Source organism: Betta splendens, chromosome 19 (genome assembly GCF_900634795.4).
Source record: "Betta splendens chromosome 19, fBetSpl5.4, whole genome shotgun sequence".
Taxonomy (NCBI): Eukaryota; Metazoa; Chordata; class Actinopteri; order Anabantiformes; family Osphronemidae; genus Betta; species Betta splendens.
In genome coordinates, this window is record NC_040898.2 from 10,563,854 (window position 1) to 10,585,812 (window position 21,959).

At 48.6% G+C, this 21,959-nt stretch overlaps 1 protein-coding gene across 9 annotated transcripts in view; it reads left to right on the forward strand.

Moving 5' to 3' along the window:
* Window positions 1–21,625, forward strand: part of LOC114846475 (protocadherin-15-like) — a 75,615-nt gene extending 53,990 nt beyond the window's left edge. For 3 of the 9 annotated variants that reach the window (XM_041068653.2, XM_041068652.2, XM_041068650.2), the window contains 15 exons: window positions 2,206–2,315; window positions 2,476–2,616; window positions 3,320–3,447; window positions 5,228–5,458; window positions 5,620–5,708; window positions 6,273–6,449; window positions 6,757–6,975; window positions 7,828–7,836; window positions 8,281–8,391; window positions 15,091–15,112; window positions 15,298–15,336; window positions 15,446–15,519; window positions 18,306–18,435; window positions 18,550–20,013; window positions 20,389–20,522. In XM_041068653.2, the coding sequence (XP_040924587.1) occupies window positions 2,206–2,315; window positions 2,476–2,616; window positions 3,320–3,447; window positions 5,228–5,458; window positions 5,620–5,708; window positions 6,273–6,449; window positions 6,757–6,975; window positions 7,828–7,836; window positions 8,281–8,391; window positions 15,091–15,112; window positions 15,298–15,336; window positions 15,446–15,519; window positions 18,306–18,435; window positions 18,550–19,983 (2,914 nt within the window). In that variant the 3' untranslated portion in view covers window positions 19,984–20,013; window positions 20,389–20,522. Of the gene's footprint in view, window positions 1–2,205; window positions 2,316–2,475; window positions 2,617–3,319; window positions 3,448–5,227; window positions 5,459–5,619; window positions 5,709–6,272; window positions 6,450–6,756; window positions 6,976–7,827; window positions 7,837–8,280; window positions 8,392–10,468; window positions 15,233–15,297; window positions 15,337–15,445; window positions 15,520–18,305; window positions 18,436–18,549; window positions 20,014–20,388 lie in introns of those variants that run through there. The other 6 variants (XM_041068651.2, XM_029135456.3, XM_029135455.3 and 3 more) reach the window with 6 other exon arrangements.
* Window positions 21,626–21,959: the final 334 nt, after the last annotated feature.

A 21,959-nucleotide genomic window follows, 5' to 3' on the forward strand; every position in this document is an offset into this window, starting at 1 on the left:
GAGAGCGGCCTCTAAAGTGGCAGATGAGCCGACAGGTTGACAGACTGAAGCAGACAGGCAGGTAAAGACTTGCAGATGGACAAGAACATAGCACACAGTCAGGCTGATAGGCAGCCGGGATAACACTGAATATGCTGCTGGCTTGATGTGTTTTTATAGGAGGTGATTACCAATATCATAGCAGCAGACAGACTGCTCTGACTCGGTGGGAGACCTGCAATTTTAGGTAGGAAACGCATTATAAATCATGCAACTGTTTCTGTCAGAGGGTCACAAACTTTGGAAAAATCGAGAAGACAGCGTTACTTCCTCCTCTCAACGGGATGACGGCCACGCCCTCTTTAACGGCTGTGAAGCTGCTTTTCCTGGCTTTGACACCCCGGACCAAGAGATCAAAGGGAGAAGTTGAGATGGACTCGCAGTGAAGCTCCAAACGCTGACAGTTTTAACCTGAAAATCGATTTCTGGCAGCGCGGACTGAAAGGTCACTGCTGTGTTGCACTATGCTGACTGAAATGTGGTTGTATTATAAACACAGGGAAAGGATGATTGGCCTTTGTTGACCCTGAACTGAGCAAAACCTAATAGAGCTATTATTTTCCAGCTGTTGTGTTTTACTGTACTGTGTTATGATGTTCTTAGGCTTCATAGGTCATCAGTAAATGTATTGAAGTGTCCAATAAGAAATAGAGAAGAGGGATAATGAATAGAGAGAGGAAGGTTGATGGGATGGTTTCAGGGGAGAGAGAGGCACAATAGACTTGGTTTCAAATGAGACTTTTGACTGACTTTTAAACCCGGACTTTGCTTTTTCGACTGTGGGTTAACCTTCAAACAGAATGGGAGGAATGTCCTAAGCTTCTGGAGCCATCTGTCCACAGCAGAACTAAACCAGTCAAGGAAGCAGCAAACCTCAGCAAAGTCACTTTGCCCCATGACAAGTGCTCAGACGGGAAACCCAAGAAATGTTTTCATTTCTTGCCAAGATAGCGATGAAATGGAAGATACACTGAAACAAGTCAGAGCTGGAATAAGTGTGAGGGGAGGAATTGTCTGGAAAAGCTACAGCATAAGACCTGATAAGACCTAAGAAGGCAGTGAAGGCACATGAGGAGAGAAAAGCCCTTCAATGGTTAAGATCACTGTCGCTCGCCTTATAAAAAGTCCTACAGTCAATTAGTGAGGAGCAAGAGTTGCACCGACAAATGTGGTGACAGTGGAAAAGAGCAGGGCGTCGTCCTTCCAGGTTGGTTTTCATGTAACAGTCAGAGCTGCTGAAAAATATTACTGCTCCCTGCAAGCGAAAGGGCAAAGCGGTCATATAATATAGCAGACGTCCTGACCTGACATTAAAGCAGCCCGTGATGCAGTGATGTGTGGAGTCCTGCTGGGCCTTTTTGGCTTGATGTGTTGTCATTTGGCAAATAAACATGAAGATTAAGTACAGAAGTGAAGAAGAATTGAATGAAGAAGAATTTTCACGTCCTCGCTTCCTCTGGTTCCTTGACTGAGACTCTTAACCTGGGAATGACGGAGGATCCGTGCATACGTTATCCACTGTTTTAATATTTGGTGGCATCATTATCTCACAAGACTCATTTCATGTTTCATGATATTTATTTCTATGACGTTTTCCCTGCAGAAAAGGCCAACATTTAAATGGCAGCCCCCCATAACTCCGCACCGCGGGGGGGCTTGTTAGCGGAGGGGCTAACTTTGAAAAACGCCTCAATCAGCTGTTGGTAAAAAGGGGCAAAATCTCACACAGATTCATGGCACCGCTCATGCAAATCTACACCCGGCTCCCGTCCAGGCCCCAGAGACGCGCTCGTACACGTGGGTGTGAGCGCGAATGGGTATTTGTCCCATTGTCCCACTGACGGATGGGATAAAGGCTGGACGTAGGGAGGAAATCCTTACTGTATGTTACTGTACATGCCAGAGATGTGATCGGTCGTTAAAAGCAGTTGTCTGTGACAGATTAGCCGCATCCCAGCGTGAGTCCCATTGCAGCCTTCAGATGGCTGTAGTCCCATCCGGGCGCTCACGTGCGGAGAGTCGGGGCAGAGGAAGAGCGTTGGGCGCGTCTGACAGGTTCAACTCACCGTTGCCAAATTGCACTTGGCCGTCGGAGGGAGTCTCCTACAGTCTGCCTACATATTTAATTCATTATGGCTTGATATTTATTGAGTGATCTGCTCCCAGGTTTCCGCCGGTGAGCGAGCAGGCTGCTGTCGGAACCCTGGTGGGAGCCATCGTGGCAGCTGCTGTCAATCAAACTATCGTGTACTCCATCATTGAAGGCAACGAGGGAGGTGAGAGCTGTTTATACACTTCATTTGCCGCCTCGGCTGTCTCCACTCTTTGCAGGTAGTCGCTGTCTATGTGTAATTGAATCGTTTTAAAGCGCACCCTGCGATTAATTGCCAGGTTCTCGCCCCGTGAGTCTCATTTAACACTGTCGGTTGTCGCCAGGCGTGTTTGGTCTGAACAGTAGCACGGGGCTGATTTACACGGCCAAGCCTCTGGATTATGAGGCCAACGCCAGCTACGTCCTGAAGGTGGAAGCCGACTCCATGAGGGTGGTCTCCTCAAACCTGCGCGTTCCCTCCAACAGTGAGTCGTGCTTGTGTTTCTGTCTCCCGCATCAACAACCTGTTGACTCCATGACTCTGTAAAGTATTGTAAAACACAAACGTAAGGCTTGAGTCTAAGTGCTTTAAATGGTTCATTACTTCACTGCTAAAGTATTTCAGTGTTTCATTTTACTGTCTGTTTTCTTTTCTAAACTTCTAACTGAGGTGAAAATGACCCTGATTACTTTCAAACTTTTTCTCCAACATCTTCCTTTGTTGCTTTTTTTCTATCTGCGTCTCCTGGTCTTTTTTTCAATTGCCTTCCTTTCAAAACTCATCTGCAGATTCTTAATTGATACTTAACTCGCAGGGTTTCTCTTTTATTCTTTAATTATAATGTTTACCACACGCTGTTCTCATTTCATCCCACTGTTTGATTTAAGCATTGCGCCTGGATTTGAAAAGTTATTGTAGTAATTAACAAATGTCCTGAATTCTTGTCGACACGCATTTTAATAAGGTAACAAATCAATGGATTCTAGCAACGTGCTCGTCGGCTTTAACCCAAGTGAGGGTTGGAATTGTAAATAGACATTTCGGGTGCTGAGAGTCCGTAAGAGGGAAATCATGCAACAAAGGTTTTCTTTGATCTTTAAGTTTTTAAAGTGGAACTTGATCTGCTGACTTTTGTTGCACACAGCTCAACTTCTTAACACCATAATGTGCAAACTGTGCGTGCGTAGGTAACACGGCCAAGGTGCTGATCGACATCCAGGATGAGAACGACCACTCGCCTGTTTTCACCAGGTCTCTCTACATCGGCGGAGTTGCAGAAGACGCCAAAACTTTCACTTCAGTCCTGCAAGTACAGGTAAATGTTTTAAGCTTCATGTCATATGCATGTTATTGCAGCACGCCGTCATCCCACCGTACTGACGCTTTCAGCTATAGTTCATATGTTCTATTTTATTTCCCTTCACTGTTTGATACCTGTGGTTTCTCAGCCCCAAAGTGGGTCACAGAGCCCTTATGTCTCACTCCATGTTTGAAAAGTAGCAGTATGTTTTAATGAGCTTGGATGCCACAAGAGACTTGGGCAGGGTCTCTGGCAGGGAAGTATGTGCTTTAATATTTCATAACAGTTTTTAGAAAATTCTTAGATATCGCTGCTTCCCTCGATCATACACATCGATAGTGACGCGAAAGAGGAGAGAATCCTTTTACAAGAATAAAAATGTGCTTTTCTCACTCATGCACCTGCTATTAAATTATATTCTTCTGCGGTAAATAGATTTGTCCTGTTGGGAGTCAGATTTGTCTGGAAATATTTTACAGTAACTTGTACAGTCATCTAACCCCCTTTAATACTTTATTAGACTGACACAAATAACATATACATGTAGTATGCTGGGTTCCATCACCACAGGAAGGGAAAATAAATGTGGAGGCTGGAAATGGGGAGAGGATTGATGGTTAGATAAAGATAACTGGCGTCCTGCAGAGAGACAAACAGCTGGACAGAAGGCAGCGGGGACCACGTACACGGTTCATTGGTGGAATGACTGGAAAGACGGGATCTTGCCAGATGAAAGCGCGAGCCGTGGACGGAGGCGATTCCACCCGAGTATAACTAATTCATGGCATCTGTGTGTGAATACGTGCTGGAGTGTGCGCACGCGGGAGTTCATCCGTCTCTCGGTGCCTCGGAGGACGCGGGAATAGGGATATCGATTACGTTGCAGAGGAGTCCCGCCGTTAGCAAACCTGCTCGTTACCTCCAAACACTCTTCTGTTAAGTCAGTCCGGGCCACATTTGGCCAATTGCCACCACGGCCAATGCAACAGAGGAGGACGTTCCTCAGTTATAGCCTGGCAAAACACGCGTTAAAAGCAGGTTTTAAATGCAGGTCTTGACACCTGAGCCACTCAACAGATGGTTGATAACGCATCAATGCAGAAAACCAAGCATTGCTGCAACAGAGGACACAGACGAGCTCTGTTATTCCTACAATCTTCTTACAGCCCTTCTTCTTTGCTTCCAGTTGCTTATTTCCTCCACATAAGGAGCATATTTTTGTTTTTCCCTTCACCTTTGATGTAGCGTTGTGGTGAATTTGTAGCCTGCGCTCTTGGCCCTTTTTGTAAAGATCCAGGAATAAATCAGCGCCTGTCTGGCTTTGAGTCTGTTGACGTGAACGTGCAGTTTGCATATGTGAATGAAGCTGAGAGTTGATACTTAGCCAGAATTACAGAACAGATTAGTAGACCTGCAGATTACATCAAACAAGCAGGGAAAGAGCAGGTTTCCCACAGGAATAAGAAAAGATCTAAAAAAGCCTCAGTATTATGTTGTTTGGGGAACAGACTTATTGATCAGCTGCCCAAACACGTGGGATCGTGATTATGCTAAGGAGATGGATGGTTGATTGTAGGTCTAATCATAGTTGGATAATCACAGATCACATAATTGGTTATAATCATAATGACAGCCATGACTTGATCAGCGTTGTTTGCAGGGGTGATGATGATGTTATATGATAATAGTGATTATAATGTTACTGTGGTGTGGTGATGATGATGGTGATGATAATGATGATGATTGTAATAATGATACCATCCAGCGACTGAGTCTTATTTTCCTAATTTTCCAGGCTCTTGACAATGACACTGGTAACTACAGCGCTATGATGTATCAGCTGCTCATCTCGCCTCCTGCTGGTAAAAGCACTAAAAGCACCAAGGACGGCTTCATCATCGAGCCTTACAGCGGTGTGGTGAAGACGGCGATCATGTACCGCAACATGAGGAGGTCCTTCTTTAAGTTCGACGTGGTCGCCACGGACAACTACGGCCAAGGACGCAGCAGCACGGCACAGATAGTGGTGTGTTCGGGTGCTCGTGGCAGATTTCCCTTCCGAAACCTGGATGTTTGTTTATTTTAGATTGGAAATGTTCCTTTAAAGCACATAGGGATGTAAAATGTGCTGGTTTTGACCATCAGATGGGTCTAGTGAGCTGAACCTGCTCTCTTTTGTTTTGCTAGGTGTCAGTTGTGAACCAGCTGGACATGCAGGTAGTCGTATCAAACGTCCCTCCCACTTACGTGGAGCAAAACAAAGACAAGTTGCTGAGGTAACGCACATCATTGTCTGACTCCTCACACACATGCTCTTATTGATAGACATGAGGCTTGTTAAAAATACCTCTTCTAATATTATAACTAAATACAAAAGGCAGGTGATGATTGACAGGTTTCATGCAATGTTAGATTATGCAATTACACCGGTGAGTGGCTCCATATTGATTTAGCTTTGTGTGTCTACATAGGCACCAGTCAAACTATAATTGCCACCATGGGGAAATCAGCAACACTTGATAAAGAGCACAAACAGTCAGAGTGTGTTTAAAAATGTACTTTTGTCATAATGAAGTGTCCTAGTAAGAATGAAGCTCCTATGAAGTGCTGAACTAGAACCCACACTGGGACAGGCATCAGGCTGCAAATATTATTTATGCAATAAAGAGACTGAAGGACAGAGCTGTGCTCGGAGATGCGCTTCATTATATATATTTTATTGCAGTACATTTAATTGCTCGCCTTTTGAAAGCTGGTTCCGTGTTATTGCTGCCACCAGCTGAGTGATTAGTAACAGCCAGAAGTGCTCTATAATAAAAGTCCTGCTCTTTGATCCTCAGCATTTTGGAGTGGTACGTCCAGGATCAGATATCGGGAGCTAAGGTTGTCGTGGAAACCATCGGTCCCCATCGCTCGGTGGATGGAACGGAGCAGGATGACTACTCCAAGTCCGACCTCATGATTTATGCCATTGACCCACAGACCAATAGACCTGTGGATACTAAGGATCTCTACAAGTAAGATCCTAGTCAACAAAGACGTTCTTTAACTTGTTTATCTGCTTTTTTTGCAGTTTTTCCTTAAATTGTTAGATTCTCACTTCGCACAGAAGTGACTTTAACATCCATGGAAAAACAGCATTACACTAATTTGCAAGTATAATAGCGAGTGAGTGGGTGTTTCCTTTGTTTATTTTACTTTTAAACTTGGCCTGTGGCACCGCGCTCACAACTTCACTTCAAGTTTGCATTGCTGCACTGTGTCGTAGAGGTTAATGTGTGTGTTCATTGCCAAACATAGATGCGTTGTGTTTCCCCTCCGCAGTATTCTTCAGGGGAGGCTTTTGGACATTAATAAAAAGTTCAAGCCCGTCCTCCCTCCCGGCGGGCGCATCCTGGAGATCCAGGCCCCTGAGGTGGTGGCCAGTATAAAGAAAGCGAAGCACACTGTAGGCTACACTGAAGGAGCCCTGCTGGCTCTGGCAGTCATCATCATCATCTGCTGTGTCCCGGCCATATTGATCGTTATCATCACCTATAGACAGTGAGTAGGAATTACATGTTGACCAACTGAAACGCGCTGCAATATTTAAAGATGGAGGCTGGTACAGTACTGTAGGTAGGAGATGGTCGGTTATTACAGTACAACCTGCTTTCATCCTCTGTGTAGCTTTTTTTTCTATCCCTGAGGCTCAGTGGAGTGGGTTTGGACGCTGTTGAAGCCGTTTCCTTCCAGCGCGCCCTGTGATTTGACGTATGTTTCGTGCCCCGTGCTCACGCCGTGATTTCAGGGCTAGACTTTCCAGCTGCCGAGGTAACGGCGCGCCAAGCGAGGAATGCACGTCATTATTTCAACAACATGCAAAGTCTGAGACGAGCTGGCAACAAAGACGCAAGCCATCTAGAAAATGTATGAACGCACGGAGGAGCGAGCGCACAGCCAGACAAATAGAGGAAGCTGACAGCCGCTCCCACAGGACGTCCTTTAGTGCTATTTATCATTTTATCACCTGGGCCTCTCGCCTCTGGGTGATGAAGCAGAGCAGCCTGTCCCACGGAGCCTGTTCTAATAGTTTGTTTAGCTAACCACCGTGGAAGGCTATTAATTTCGCCCGTCTGCTGAACATACACAGATGTGTTTGCGCACACACTGAGCTAAACCGGATCAGCGGATTCTGAGGAGAACTCGTCATCCTACTGAGGGGAGAGACCAGAACCAGGCTGAGAGAGAACGAGCGCTCATCAGGGAATAATTACTAGTCTCTGCTGCTGGATGACTGTAATGAAGACCAGTTACCTGAGTGTGTTTGAGAGTCTGCGTGTGATTTATGGCTTAAGCAATCACTGACCTGCATCTCTCTCTCTTTCTCCCATCTGCCGCATCTGTCGCCAACAGATTCAAAGAGTGAGTTCTGCTTTCATATTACCATGTTGAACATTAACCACGGGCTTTTCCTCAGGCGCCTGTCAGTGTAAATAACCAGGTGACTCTCATTGTGCAAAGAGCTAAATAAGATCGGAAAGGAGCAGAAAGGACAGAGGACGGTTCAGCAAATGGCTCCTGAAGAACACGGAAGGAGTAGATGTCTGAGACAGCTGCTTTTATTTGAATACGTTTTGCTGACACAGCTGTATTTGGTCTGGTATAAACATTCACTTTCATAGAAATGCAGTGCAGTGTGTTTGGACAAACCTCTAACAACAGCTAGAACCTGACAACCAGACCTGAGGGCTGTATTAACATATATATGTGCCGCTACCATCCAGAGCCGTCCGAGCTGAATTCTGTGAGCAACGCGAACCTCTTCCTGCTGACTGTTGATCTGTGTTCTCTCCCTGCTGTGTCCAGGCGCCAAGCGGAATGTGCCAAAACCACCCGTATCCAGATGGCACTGCCACCGGGCAAACCTGGAGCAGGCACCGCCAACAACCTGTACGAGGAGCTGGGCGACAACGCCATGTAAGCGAAGGGCGGAGGGGGCTGATATGAGGCGAGACGAGGTCGGCGGCCTCTCAGCCGGTTCCACCCGTAAAGCGAGGCCAGCTCCCCAACATACAGTAGATTTGCATTCAAACTACAGTAATTAGTCAACCTCTGGAGCCATTTGACCGTCTGTGATGAGTCCTCAGTCTGAATATTCTCATGCCGGCAGCTCTTATCAAGTTTTACAGGCTGCATAAAAATATGTCCTTCGTATCTTCAGACGCTCGCGCGTGTGGCCTCCTCCTTTGTTTCCCACTTTGCAGCGGGGAGAGAAGCCGCCATTATGCGCAGATGACACAATTTGGGATGAATCAGACAGAGCCTTGTAACCCCACATCAGAGCGGCACCAAACAAAGCTGTGATTTTTGAATACATTAAGAGCCGCAGATAAAACCAACAATTTATCCTTTCAACTTAAGTGACATTCAGCTCCATCTTTGTCAGTGTGTTGTATGCAGTAAATACCAATGCCATCGCTCCACCAGCGCTGAATGAAGGTCAGCGATGTGCCCTCGAAGGATGTTTACATTAAGAGCAGCCTCTTATGTGTGTCGCCTTCATTCTTTTGAACTTGTGTTCCGAGAACAACAATTTATTTGATCGTCCGCTGCGCGTAATTATCTAGTTTGTGTAACTGTAGCATTTCTACTTACTGTAGTGCTTTTACATGTCAATTCCATCCACACTGAGTTTTTAAGTACTTGCGGGTGAGTTAAGGAGTTGAGGGCAAGTTACTGTAGCATCTTCTGTCTGAACATCAGACGCATTCATACAGTATGAAGGATGGCAGCTCAGGGTTCCCTGTGTGCACGTGAGGCTAACGACCCCCTGAAAAACGAGAGCGGAAATAAACTTGGATGTGAGATAATTGAAATAAATGCAGCTCATAATGTATGAAGATCACCCAGGGCCGTAATTAATTCCACATTATTGATAAGCTGCAGATCGTGTTCAGCAGCGGTGAGCTGAGCTGCGTGCTCGCTCACACACTCTCTCCTGTGCTCCACCGCTCGTGTGGGTTTTGTATCGTGCAGTATTTCGGGGATTAAATAATCCTGGAAGAATATGGACCTTGTTTTCGCGTTCCTAACTCGCCCCAGCGGACTGATTTTCAAGGATTAGGCTTTGTTTCCGGAGCCCTGGAGACGCCGTGAGGGAGGAGGGAGCCGTTTGTGTGGATAGTGGGGCTCATTAGTAGTGTTGTCATGTTTGGGTTTAGCTTTTGGTCATGGACCTGTTGAAGATGTGCAGTGCAGCAGAGGCAGTAACTACCTTGTGGTGCCTTTATGGCTTTAGGGGAGATTATACAGTATTAATGAATCTGTGCTTTTAATTATCCCTGCTTTGCTTTGTATTCTGATCCGACAAAGTCTAAATTTGCAGTTCGTGACGTTTTTCATTTCATTTTAAATTTTAAATGTCTTAACACCTTCAGCCTGATGCACTAAAGCACCACAACACAAAGTCACTGATTGCTTCATTCAACCTTCTAACTCTTGATTTGAACTTCTCCCCATGCTTTTTCTCATCCATCCATCCTTAGTCATGACAGACAAAAGTGAGTAGACTTGAAGTGGCCCATTTGCCTCTGTGACCGTCTCCTTTAGCTGTGTCTGTGCCTGTCACTGGTCACCGTGGTTTGTCGTGCTCTACACTAGTTGTGTATTTCCAGCCTCAGCGTAGCAGCAGCTCCGTGGGCCCACGTGTGGCGGCCTGTTTCGACCTCCGCAGCTGAAGTTGTCTCGTAGCGCCTAGTTTTTCCCACCATCTCTAGTCGTTGCCTCTTTTATGCTGCATCATCTGTTTCCTCTCGTTCCCGTCCTCATTCATCTGATAATGTGGATCCTCTTAATGTTGCTTCTAAAACAGCTCTGACAGACATAATGTGTGATGTAATCTATAACTGCCCTTCCCCTTTATAAAATATGTTATTCTACCATTCTAGGCTTTATTCCTAGTTTTCCATCCATCTGTAAATACTCCATTGCTTTTCACTACATTTCCATCCTTTGTTTCTCTCACTTTTCCCTCCGTCTCTGTCTGTGGCGTCAGCCGGTCCAATCACGGCAGTGGCGCCGGCGGCAGCGGGAGCGGCGGCAGCCTGGAAGAAAGCGACCGCCAGCGCCTGCTCTCCGACTTTGCCACGCGCGCGATCGCCGCCCACCGCCAGTGCGTCGCCAACGGCGGCGTGCTCCACAACCTGCCCAAGTCCGAGTCCAGCATCACCTTCCTGTCCGACGAAAACCCCTTGACCATCAAAAATCCCATTTACCACGAAGACGGGACCCTGAGCAGCCCAGAGACCCTCGGGCGGAGCCAGAGGCGGAGGGATCTCCTCGGGAACTTCTCCCCCTCCAGGAAGGGTCTCCGGGAGGCGTGGCTGAGGCTCAGCTCTCCTGGGGGGAGTGACAGCGGGTGGGGGTCCGGCTGCGGCCACAGCTGGACGCTTCCGTCGAGGCTGCACCGAAAAGAGATGTACGACGCCCTGAGACGCCAGGTGGTCATGGACCCCGTGCAGTGGGAGCTGGAGCTCCTCAAGGCCGAGTTCAAGGAGAGCAAAGACGCGGGTCTGGACTCAGGGTTTGACCGCCGGCTGGACTCTGACCTGATGGGAAGCCAGGGTCTGGAGCCCAAGCTGACGGTCAAAGAACAGGCCAGACAGTTCGAGCAGCAGGCGCTCCAGGAAATGAGGCAGCGGCAAAGCAGAGACTCCCGAGGATCTCTGTCGCCTGATATGCTGCTTTCCGCGTTCCCCGAGTCTCCTCAGCATCACAAGCAGGTTCCTAATGTTGCGCCTCAGACTAAAGAGGGCCCCCCGTGTATCATTGTCACCCACAGTGATGGAGGGACCCCTCCGCCGACTCACAAGCCCACTCCTCCTGTCCTGCGCCGCTTTGGGGCCAATCTAACAGGAGGTCCGAGTGTGGACGACAGGCTCCACGTCCACTTGGAGCTCATCCCCGACCCTCCTTCCGTACCTCCGCCTCCGCCTCCGTGCCCCCCTCCCCCTCCTCCACCTCCGCTGCCCGCCCCTGGTCCTGTCCCCCCTTCACCTTATCCACTACACCCCCCTTCCACACCTCCTCCTCCACCACCTGCCGCATCCCTCTCCAGCCACACGGAGGCAAAGGTGCCCCCTCCTCCCCCGCCTCCCCCTCTCCCTCCCCCGCTGTCACCCTCCGTCCTGCGTCCGTCCACCTTCGTCCTTCCGTCTCTCTCCGAGGTGCCGGCCCTGCGGCCCGTCTCCCTCCGGCCCCCGCCGCCTCCGCCCGCGGAGCCCGACCCACCCCGCAAAGAGCTGAAAGGCATCTTAAAGAACATCCAGAACATTGCCGACATTGAGAAGTCGGTGGCCAACATGTTCAGCCAGATAGATCAGAAGCAGATCCCGCTCAAAAAGGTCATGAAAAGTCGGGCCTCCGTGGATTCCCTTGACTCCCTCGACTGCTTAGACGCTTCAGCAGCAGCAGCAGCAGAAGGAGGTGGAGGTGGAGGAGAAAGGGATGGAGGGGAGGGGGTTAAAGAGGAAACGGGAGGTGTGAGAGAAGAGGAGCCACAACCTCCACCGATTCAGCCCAACCCAAACATGATCTCTATCGTGGAGGAGCTTGAGAAGCGCTTCCCCTCTCAGTCTACAATGCTCTAGCCTTCGCCTCGCTCGTATAGAGAGAACACAGTGGGAAATGTCTTAACATTGTTCTGTAGATGCTGGGGAACTGTCAAGGGACTGTACTGAAAATAGCACAGTGGTAGCTGTGATGATTTGAATTTTTTACTGCGCTGCCTCTGTGCTAATCCAACACGACAAAAAAAAAAGAAAACTAGGCCTAATTTAATCTTTGTGTAGAAGCAAAAATGTTTTTCTCCTCCAGTTTTCACACTTGCAAAGAGAAATGAGAGCAGGAGAAGGCAAAGGAAGGTACAGTAACATGACAAGAGGCCAGAAGAGATGGAGCCTCAATTTGAAACGTCGCCCAATGTCTCCTCTTACAATAAAGTGATAAATAAATAAAGTAAAGTTATAGTGAAGTACAGGTGTGGAAACAAAATTGGAAACATGAACGAAGTTGGACGGATGTGCATTCAACAGGTTTTTTTTTCTAATGGTCTTTGCACAGATTGTTTTTATAGCGTTCCTGCTATTTTATTCAGCCTATTAATTTTAAAGCAAATTTTTATATGAAGATTCTAAAAACGTTTTGAAAACCTACAAATGCAGGACACAACTTCCCACTAAGTTTTGTTGACATCTTTATTTTTATTGTTATTTACTGTTTATTATTTTGGTGGCAAGAATTTTTAGATTGTCTTTATGTCTTTAGTTGGTTGGATCATATTGTTTGTCTTTCATGGATTGAAGCTAGGAAACAATTTTTACTTATTTGTATGTAGAACAAAATGTAATTTTACGTGCTTATTTTGTATGAACCTTTTCTAGCAGATTGTTTATCTTTTATTAATAAATATTGTGAATATTATGACAAAACACAATAAACGTACTAGAATTATGCTGTTCAACCCTTGACATACAGTAAACATACAGTACAGCTAATTATGTATAGTAGAAAAACTACAAAAACTACATAAACAGGATTGGGAATACAGAAAAACACACACAGGATCTTTAACAATGGTTTGCATTGACTGTTCCAGTTCCAGTCGTGGGTTCGTTCTAGATAACAGGCGTCTCTTGACATCTGTTGTTTTCAACATCTGGCAAAGCAGAGGTGCTTTTTTTTTAAACTGAACTGACAAAACAAAGTGCTTGTCACATGTTTGATCATCACTGCAGCAGATTGTCTTTGGGCTCGTTGATGCAGCTGAGAAAGGTATTGCTGTGGTAAATGATGGAGCTACATGAGTTTGAAGTCTCCTGTATGTCAGGATTTGCATGTTCCCTTCATGGCACCCTGCTGTGCTGCTGTCAGGAGTGGGACCCATGGGTCTAGTGCGGATACAAGGGATCTGTTGTTTGGATGTGTGTATATTTGCTTTGTCTAAGTGTAGATAAGACATGTGAGAACCTTAGATTAGATTCATTATCTACCGTATGTCAAAACGCTTTATCCTCTGTCTAAGGTCCATCCATGCTGAAATAAAGGGAGCTAGAAACGTGTCGGTCCAAAGGGCGAAGCAGCTACAGGAGCTCTGTGTCACAGGGGCGGACGACAAAGTGTAGGAAGCAGACGGCAAGAAAAGAGCCTTATTGGGTTTGATAGTGTGGGTCTGGTCCATAAGAGCTAATATTATTTCTCTCCTCATACACTCAGCGAGACGAGGTGTAGGGGACACAAAGCCTGGAAGTCAATCGTGTGTGTGTGCGTGCGTGTGCGTGTGTGCGTGTGTGTGTGTGTGTGTGTGTGTGCGTGTGCGTGTGTGTGTGTGACAGCTATCAGATAGCTGTGTGTTTTTGAGTCTGGAGCAGAGCTCATAATGTGTCTGTCAGAGCAACAAGGACGCAGAGATAGACTTATCTCCACACACCCAACACGCTTCCACACGGCGGATCACACGCAAACAATGATGCTATCCTCCGCCGCGCGCCAGCCAGCGCGTCCGCTAATCTCTCCATCCAGGCCTTTATGTGCACAGATAATCTTGTCTGCTTTGTGATAATTAATGAAAGGCCGCGTTTCCTCCTTAAGTGGCTGCGTGAGGAAGCTGTGCTCAATGGAGGAGCCGTAATGGCGTCGGGCTGCAAGAACCGACACGCAGACGTGTCCTTTCAAAGGCGCCATTTGTTGTTGAGGCGCAGCTTTATTTCTGCAGCTTATTGCCACGGTCTGACGTGAAAATAGATCCCCATAGGAGCATAGTTGTGACAAAGACGTTTCTTTGTATCATCCCCCCTGTTTAACCTCACTAAAACATTGTTAGTGTTTTTCTTGTCTCGGTTTTTGTTTCAAGTGTTCGAAGCTAAAACAAAGCATTCATTTCACAATATTGTAAACAACATTACATTGTTTTTAAGCTGTCATCCATGTAGGCGGACGATCTTTACACTGAAATGTGTGATAAAAATGTGTATTGACGCTGGAAGTGAAAACAAAGTTCATCTTAGGTTCCTTCTTAATTGTCAGGACAAGAAAGGAGAGTTTTCCATTTTTTTTTAAAAAGTTCCATTAATGTTCATATCAAGCGTCTGATACTGTAGATGCCAATTTTCTGCAATAATTAAAAATACCCAACAGATGATTAGAAAATTGCCAACCAGAGGAAGAAAAGCTTTAGCCGCTCTTTGAAAGCTTTCCAGCTGCTGGTTGTCGCTGACCTGTCAAGCACCGATCAGTCGGGCGGCGCCTGCGTTTCACACAAACCGCACGCATTTGTCTGTTTCCCCGCGTTTCACAGGAAATACTGTAGAATAACTGTGCATCAGGGTGTAAACACTGCCAAAATATAGTGGATGTACCCTCGGTGGCGCGTCTACTGTAGACACATGACAGCAGAATCAATCTTCCTGACAACACGGCAAATAAGTGTATTTCCTAAAGTGCTGGCGTGTGGAGAGTTTACTGACACAGCTCAAATAAATCAGATTCTACCCGAAGCCCTCAGCTTTGAAACCTTAACAAATGAGGAGGAACTTTTCTTCTGAAAGTTCTTGGTTCACGTCCACGGAGTGTAATGCTGTTAATGACCTTTTCTTTCCCTTTGCTTCTCTCTGACCGTAGGCGCGTGTATGGACAGCATGAGGTGGGTTTCCTACAGTATCTGTGTGCCTGCATGTTCTCTCTGTTTAACTGCTTTTTCACTTTTTCAGCTGGTTTGATTCTCTTCGTTTCACGTTATTACTGCCTTTTAAAACTTGCTGCAGAGTATTTACAAAGCTTATTCCCGACTTCGTCTCATCCTGTCCTGCCTCTGCTCTCCTCTGGCAGACGCAGCAGCTTCTGCGGCCTTCTCTGCTCAGGCCAGAGGTACTCTGCCCCTCTGTCTGCTTTCCTACCTCACTCCTGTTGTGACTTTAGTCGTGTGTCATTTGGAAACCGTGCGTCTTCCCTAATCCTGGTTTTGTTGATGTTGAAGGAGTTGTCTATGGAATCTGGCATCGACCCTGGACAGGACTACTACACCCAGGATTACTACAACTATGACCAGGGGTGGGTACTTCTCCGTTCTCACGTGTCAGAGGTTTACTGTAACGTCTTTAATTAGGTGATGTCATCCTGTAGCTTTTAGCATGTTTCTCAGTAGACTGGAGTTGGGGGTGTGCAGCTGCTCTCACGTCAGCTGTGATTCAAAGGTTGAGCTTAAAATTGAATCCCAGCAATCTGACAATAAGTGAATTCTTATAAAGACATGTGACCAGCAGACTGTAAACTGTAGTTTAATAAGAGAACCAGACCAGCCAGCACAGGCCACAGCATGAAAGCCCCCCAACGATGGATCAGCACCGGCCCAGCAGAGGTCAGAACGGGAGCCAAGCTATTAGCCGTTCCCAACACTGCTCCCCTTCAGGGTATCTGATGACTGGGAGGTCGTATGTGCTGGGATACAGTGGTGTGCAGAGCCCTCAAACTAAAACGCTTCTGTCAGAGGACCTGGGGTTAAGTAGGTGTGTGTGTGTGTGTGTGCGTGCGTGCGTGTGCGTGTGTGTGTCTGCCATCTGTGATGCATTGTCAGTTTTATAATTTTAGCAGCAGACTCCCAGGAACTTGATTTTATATACACTCCCACCCACACTTGCACATAAATACAGCAGCAGACACACGCACATAAATACTCCCATGGCAAAAACATTCATTCACTCACACACTCGCTCTGAAGTGTTGTCTTGTTCATTCTTCCTCTTACACGCACGCACGCACGCACGCACGCACGCACGCACGCACGCACACACGCACACACACACACACACACACAGCTAATTCTCTCTGCCTAACACTGCGCTACGCTAGCAGCTAATCAGGCAGCCATCCGTGGAAGCAGACAATGGGCCAGATGCTGTTGGTTTACGGCTACATTCACAAAGGCATGTCTGGGTCTGAACATGCACGGGAGCAGGAATCAGCCCTCGTGACCCGTGGGACTTGGATCTAATCACTTTGTTTCGCTTGTAAATAAAGGATGCGGGTGCAACAAACGCCTCCCGGGCCACAGGTGACGCTTCCCCGCCTGAAATGAGGTTTTCAGCTCCAGATGTTGCTGTACCTGCTTCCACAAGTGTAGTGAGCTAATCCAATCCAGCGCAGTAATCCATGGATGGATCATGACCTTTTGACCTTTCCTTTCATCCCTTTGTTTTCTTAAAACGAGATCCAAATGGGATTGTTTTCACCGTGTAGGAATGTAGAGATCTGCCATTGGCGTGACTGTGATTGGATTTGTACAGATGCAGAAAATAACTTTACCATTTGTTGTCATTTTGTTTGAGCCCTACAGTAAGTGTGAAAAAAAACACACAACCGCCAAATCGCTGCTGCCCTCCAGTCAAGAGTCAAATACTGAACGCGTGCATGCTATGGAGCAATAAGGGATTAACTCCTGTTCATCCAAACCTGTTACTGGCGTGGGCGACGAGCAGTGTGACTGTCGCTGAAACCCAGGCGAGGAATGGGGCAGGAGCAGCTCAGTGGAGGCACGGCTTCAACTCCAACTCTGAGACTCAGAGACTTTAGTGTTTCAACAGGAAGCAGAGTTTGTCTCGAACTTCATCCACGAACCAGCGCCTTGGTTTGATAGAGGCAGAGGGTGAGAGCGGCTCGTGGCTTCTACTCTGTGGCGCGCGTTAGGCTGCAAAAACGCTTCACACTCGCATTCCAGAGCCTGTTTAGGTGTGAAATGACCACTTGTTTCAGTCTGACTGGGATAAAGAAAACGACACGTGGTTTTATGCCAGAGCTCTGTTCCCTGGAGTGTTTAATTTTCCATTGGATTGATTTTATTGTTTCATAATAGTGTGATTATTTATTCCAATGATGGAACTCACCTCATCATTGGAATCAGTGTCACCCACCTGATACCTGTGGTTCTGACAGGTGGGAGCTGCAGGGGCCGTTGTCAGGCCGTGACTGCCCCCTAGTGGTAAACGTGAACACGAGAGCAGGAAGGTGGAAGCGCTGCTGTAGCCTTTAAGTAATTTAATTGTGGGTGCACTTGAGTTTGAGTCTGTGGGTTAATGACTGTGAAATCCCATAAGCAGATTCAGTGGAAGGTTAGGACTCAGTACATTAGCTTCCAGAGGCCGTAATATGAGGATTACAACTGTGTAACTTCATAAGTGTCCGTCTCTCTCTTTTAATGCTGCCTTTGTTTACCTTCACTGCATTTCCTAGTCTCTCCTTTCCTTCACACCCGTTCACCTACGCAGAGCCTTCATCCACGCGCCCTCCCATTTGTTTATTACTTGGCTGCTTAATGGAATGGGAGGGCAGCTTCTTCCGCCGGACTGGAAGCAGAGTGATTACACGCAGCAATCTTTCTGTTCAGCTGCTGCGGAACGGAGCCAAAGGACTTGGAGCTGATTTGTTACTTTAATCGCACTGGGACATATTGTTTCCAGGGCAGCGTTTGAAAAGATGCGTGTTCTGACCCACTGGTTTACAGACGCGCTGCTGCTGGAGGGCACGGGGCCCAGTTGGTGACACGAAGCGGAGTTTTTTGGCCGGCGGCGCTCGCGGCAACGGGCGACAAAGGGAGTCGGGAGGCAGGAAAATCGATTCCAGTGTTTCTGCTAACTGAATGTCTCCTGGCAACAAAATGCTCTTTTTGTGATTAAGGCAGCTTTGCTTAGGCAAGTCATTAGACAGTGCTTATCACTGGAGTGAGCCACAGTCGCGTTTAAGTTGCCGTGGAAGGACTTTAGCCAAGCGCAAAAGTGTGTTGTCTCCGACTGACTGGAGAATTCTAACACGCTGTGTTTTTGATGAACCCCCCCTCTGTGCAGGTACGACTTCCTCCAGTACGGCAGTCGCAGGAAGCTGATTTCACCCTCCGGTCTTTATGATGAATACGGAGAAGTCGTTGTGGATGATGATGGCAGCTACTTCTACAGCCCCCAGGAATCGGATGGAGAGGTAGAACGGCCAGAATGCACTGAGTTCCAGTAGATACCATGAGACTTTACAGTATCTGCTGCAGTAAACTGCTCTTAATCTGTTGTCGTTGACTTTGGGCTAATGTTATCACAGCAACAGGTGAAGAGACAGTTTCAAGAAGGCAGATTAGCCCAGCATCCTGCTTACACGCAGCCCCAGCCTCCACCCGCTCCACCCCCAAAGGCGGCGGCGGCGTCCAGGATGGAGGTGGACAGACACCAGCAGGCACAGTCACCATCGCTCATAAAAACAGTGTCCAGGAGCTCCGGTGCCGCCGCCGGCTTAAAGGCCATGATGAGAATGAGCACGCTGCTGCCTTCTGGGAGCAAAGCGTCCGGGCAGCCTCCCGCCATCCACCCGCCGTGGAACAAGGCGAGGATCGGGCCGATGGAGAGGGGGGATGGGGGGAGAGCGTGGTCGGAGGACAGGAAGGGGGAACGAGGAGAGGCGGAGAGCAGGGCAAACGCAGAGGGAGGAGCAGAAAGCACAGAGAGAGGAGGTAGAGGAGAAAAGGGGACATGGGAGAGAAGCATCAAAGGTGGTGCAGCAGAGAATAGGGTGATAAATGGCGCTGGAGGTGGAGAAGGCATCAGGCCAGAGCACAGGGGGGAGCTTCCTGGCTTAGCGTCCAGCCGCAGGTTTTTCACCGTGGATGACAACATAGTCATCGATGGGAGTTATTTCCAGACGTCCGCCGAAACCAGCAGCCCTCCAGCAGTAAAACAAAAGGCGAGCGAGGCGCTCAGTCTTATCTCCCTCACCAGAAGGCTCCAGGGACCTGCGAGAGTGGGAGACGCACAGTGGAGCGACGAGAACGGGGAGAACAGCGGGAAGATTTATGTCTCCATAGGAGGAATGAGCGTTTCTGCATCAGTGTCTGAGAGAGGCAGAGGAAGAGAAGGCGAGAGGAGGAGGTGGGAGTCGGGAGGGGAGGAGAGCTCCTCGGAGGCAAGGTGGAGGAGAGGAAGACAAGTTCGTAGCGGTGACTCAGAAACAGGAAGCGGCGGCAAAGAGTCCCAGTCAGAGTTCAGCCTCTCCGACGCGAGCAGCGTCACCTCGTCCGTCACAGCTGGGCACACATCTGGGACAGAAACGGAGGCAGACGAGTCCGACTCAGACACCGACAGAGAGTCTGAGGGCGTGAGCCAGGACGAGGGGGGAGAGCGGTCCGAGTCAGAGGAGTCGGGGTTAGAGAGCGAGGAGGAGAGGCCAGACTCGAGCAGGAGACGCGGCAACTTAAAGGGAGGCAGTAGAGGGCGAGAGGGGAGCAGACACTCTAGATACTCAGCTTCTGCGGGTTCTAGGTCTAGGCCCAGAACATCCAGCCGCGCCCATTCCTCACACGACACCATAGAGGAAGAGAGCGAGGAGGAGGGGGACGCGGGCGGGAGCCGACGGGCCTCCGGCCAATCAAACGGCAGCGCAGCCGTGATCGACGCAGACGACCTGTCGCCCATCATCGAGGAGGCGGAGGAGGAGGAGGAGGAGAGGAGCGGCGGGGATGAGAAAAACGAGTCGGCTGCCTGAGAGGCATGAACGGCGGCTCCGTGCGTCTGAGTAAGACCTCTGGAGATGCAGTGGTCACCTGAGTGCAGTGGTTTCCTCCTCCTTCCTTGATCGCCTGCACGTCTCCTTCTTGAAGTCCACCAGTTGGACCAGTTTTCCTCCTGAGCCGACTCAATCCTCTCCTCCTTCCTCTCACTACTTTGAGCTTCTTTCATTCACCGATTGTTTGGCACCGATGTGTGTTTGTTGCTCGAGCCTTTATCCACAAATGTTTCTCGTTCTCCCAGATTCAGTCAATTTCTGCTGAATGTATTCTAATATTGGAATAGAAATGTAAAAGAATAGAGTTAGCTTCTAGTCTCATTATATATTACTGGTCCAGTGCAGCCTGAACCAAACTAACTAGGCTCCTCCTCCTTTCTCCAGCAGGGCAGTAGAAAGCGACGGATCAAGTTGGTGTTGGACCGAGAGTACGAGACCAGCTCCACCGGCGAGGACAGCGTGCCGGAAACGCAGCGCGGCCGCGCCAACGTCAACGGCGGCATCTACGTGGCCCAGAACGGCTCCATCATCCGCACGCGGCGCTCGGCAGCCACCACGGGTCCCACGCACACGCTCACCTCCACCAGCAGCGGCCTCAAAATCCCCTCGCCCGTGTTCAGCTCCCGGCTCGCCAAGCACTTCAAGAAACTGGACAAAATGGCCGCCACCGTGGAGGAGGGCGTGCTGCCCAAGCGCCCCGGAGCCGCGGGCGACGGCGGGCGCGGCGCCCTGCGCACCTTCCAGAGCGCGGCGGCGCCGGCCGCCTCCGTCTCCAGCGGCGGCAACGGCCAAACGCTCAACGTGTTGAACACGCGACAATCCAGCCTTTCCTTGGGGTCCACCAGCAACGGCAACACGGGCCCCGAGGCCGTGGAGCCTGAGTCCAAGGCGCCGGACCTGGAGCGGCCGCGGAGCCCGGCCCGGAGAGAGGAGGCGGAGGCAGAGAGGGAGTCGCGGATAGACAGTAGCAACGAAGACGACTATGGGCTCATTATGAGGGGGCCTCTGGAGGGCCCCGGTGACAGAATGCAGTCGGACGAGGAGGAGCTCTGGATGGGCCCCTGGAACAGCCTCCACATCCCCATGACCAAACTCTGATCCTCCACTGCGCTCGCTCCTTATTGCCAAGACGATTACAGCCTTTCTCTCCGTTAGCCGTGGAGCTAATGGGGACGCGCCAGCCCCATCAGAGGAAATGCAACTCAGCATTCCAAGTGAATTATTAGGATTTCTATATTGACAAATCAACAGGAATCTGTTGTAATTGGGTATTTTTCCAGTTCGCTGGAATGTGAAATGTGATTTTGTAGCTCCTCAGTGGTTCGATCCGAGCGTCCCCGAAGGCCGGCTGCTCTCAGAGCTGCAGCACCTTCTGTAAACCTGACCTAGAGTGACAGGACCTGCTATATTTCTACTTTGTTACGAGATAATGAAGCGAGGTTGAGGACACGTTGTATGAACCTGTTTCGGCCCTTTAAGCAACGCGTCCTCACAGCGTCTCTTTGCCTGACACGTTCCATCCACACACACTCGTGTATTGTTCAGACTTGCCTTTTTATCCTTGTCAAGTAGCTTGGCAAACCTTATCCAAATAAAAGACTAGTTCATCCATTCAACCGTGGCTCAAGTGACAGGACGTCTCCTGATTATTGTGTGGTTTCCTACTGAGCAGAAGTCTCTCCTCCCAAAGCTGCGTTTAAAACTTATGGAGTAGAAATGGTTTGACAGCGAGATAACGACACTGACTCTCTGCAGTGTTTCTTAAATATTACACATTTCTTAGGATGTGTGCTGAGTCAGCTTATACTGAGTTTAGTTTTAACCAGCTGAGCTTCAGAAAATCTACAATTTCACTGATGAAATGAATTCATCACTTTCTTCTACCTCGTCAGAGTACATCAGAGTGAAGGTGGAGGTACTTTCTAACTGTTACAGTGAATCGTTTTATGTTACAG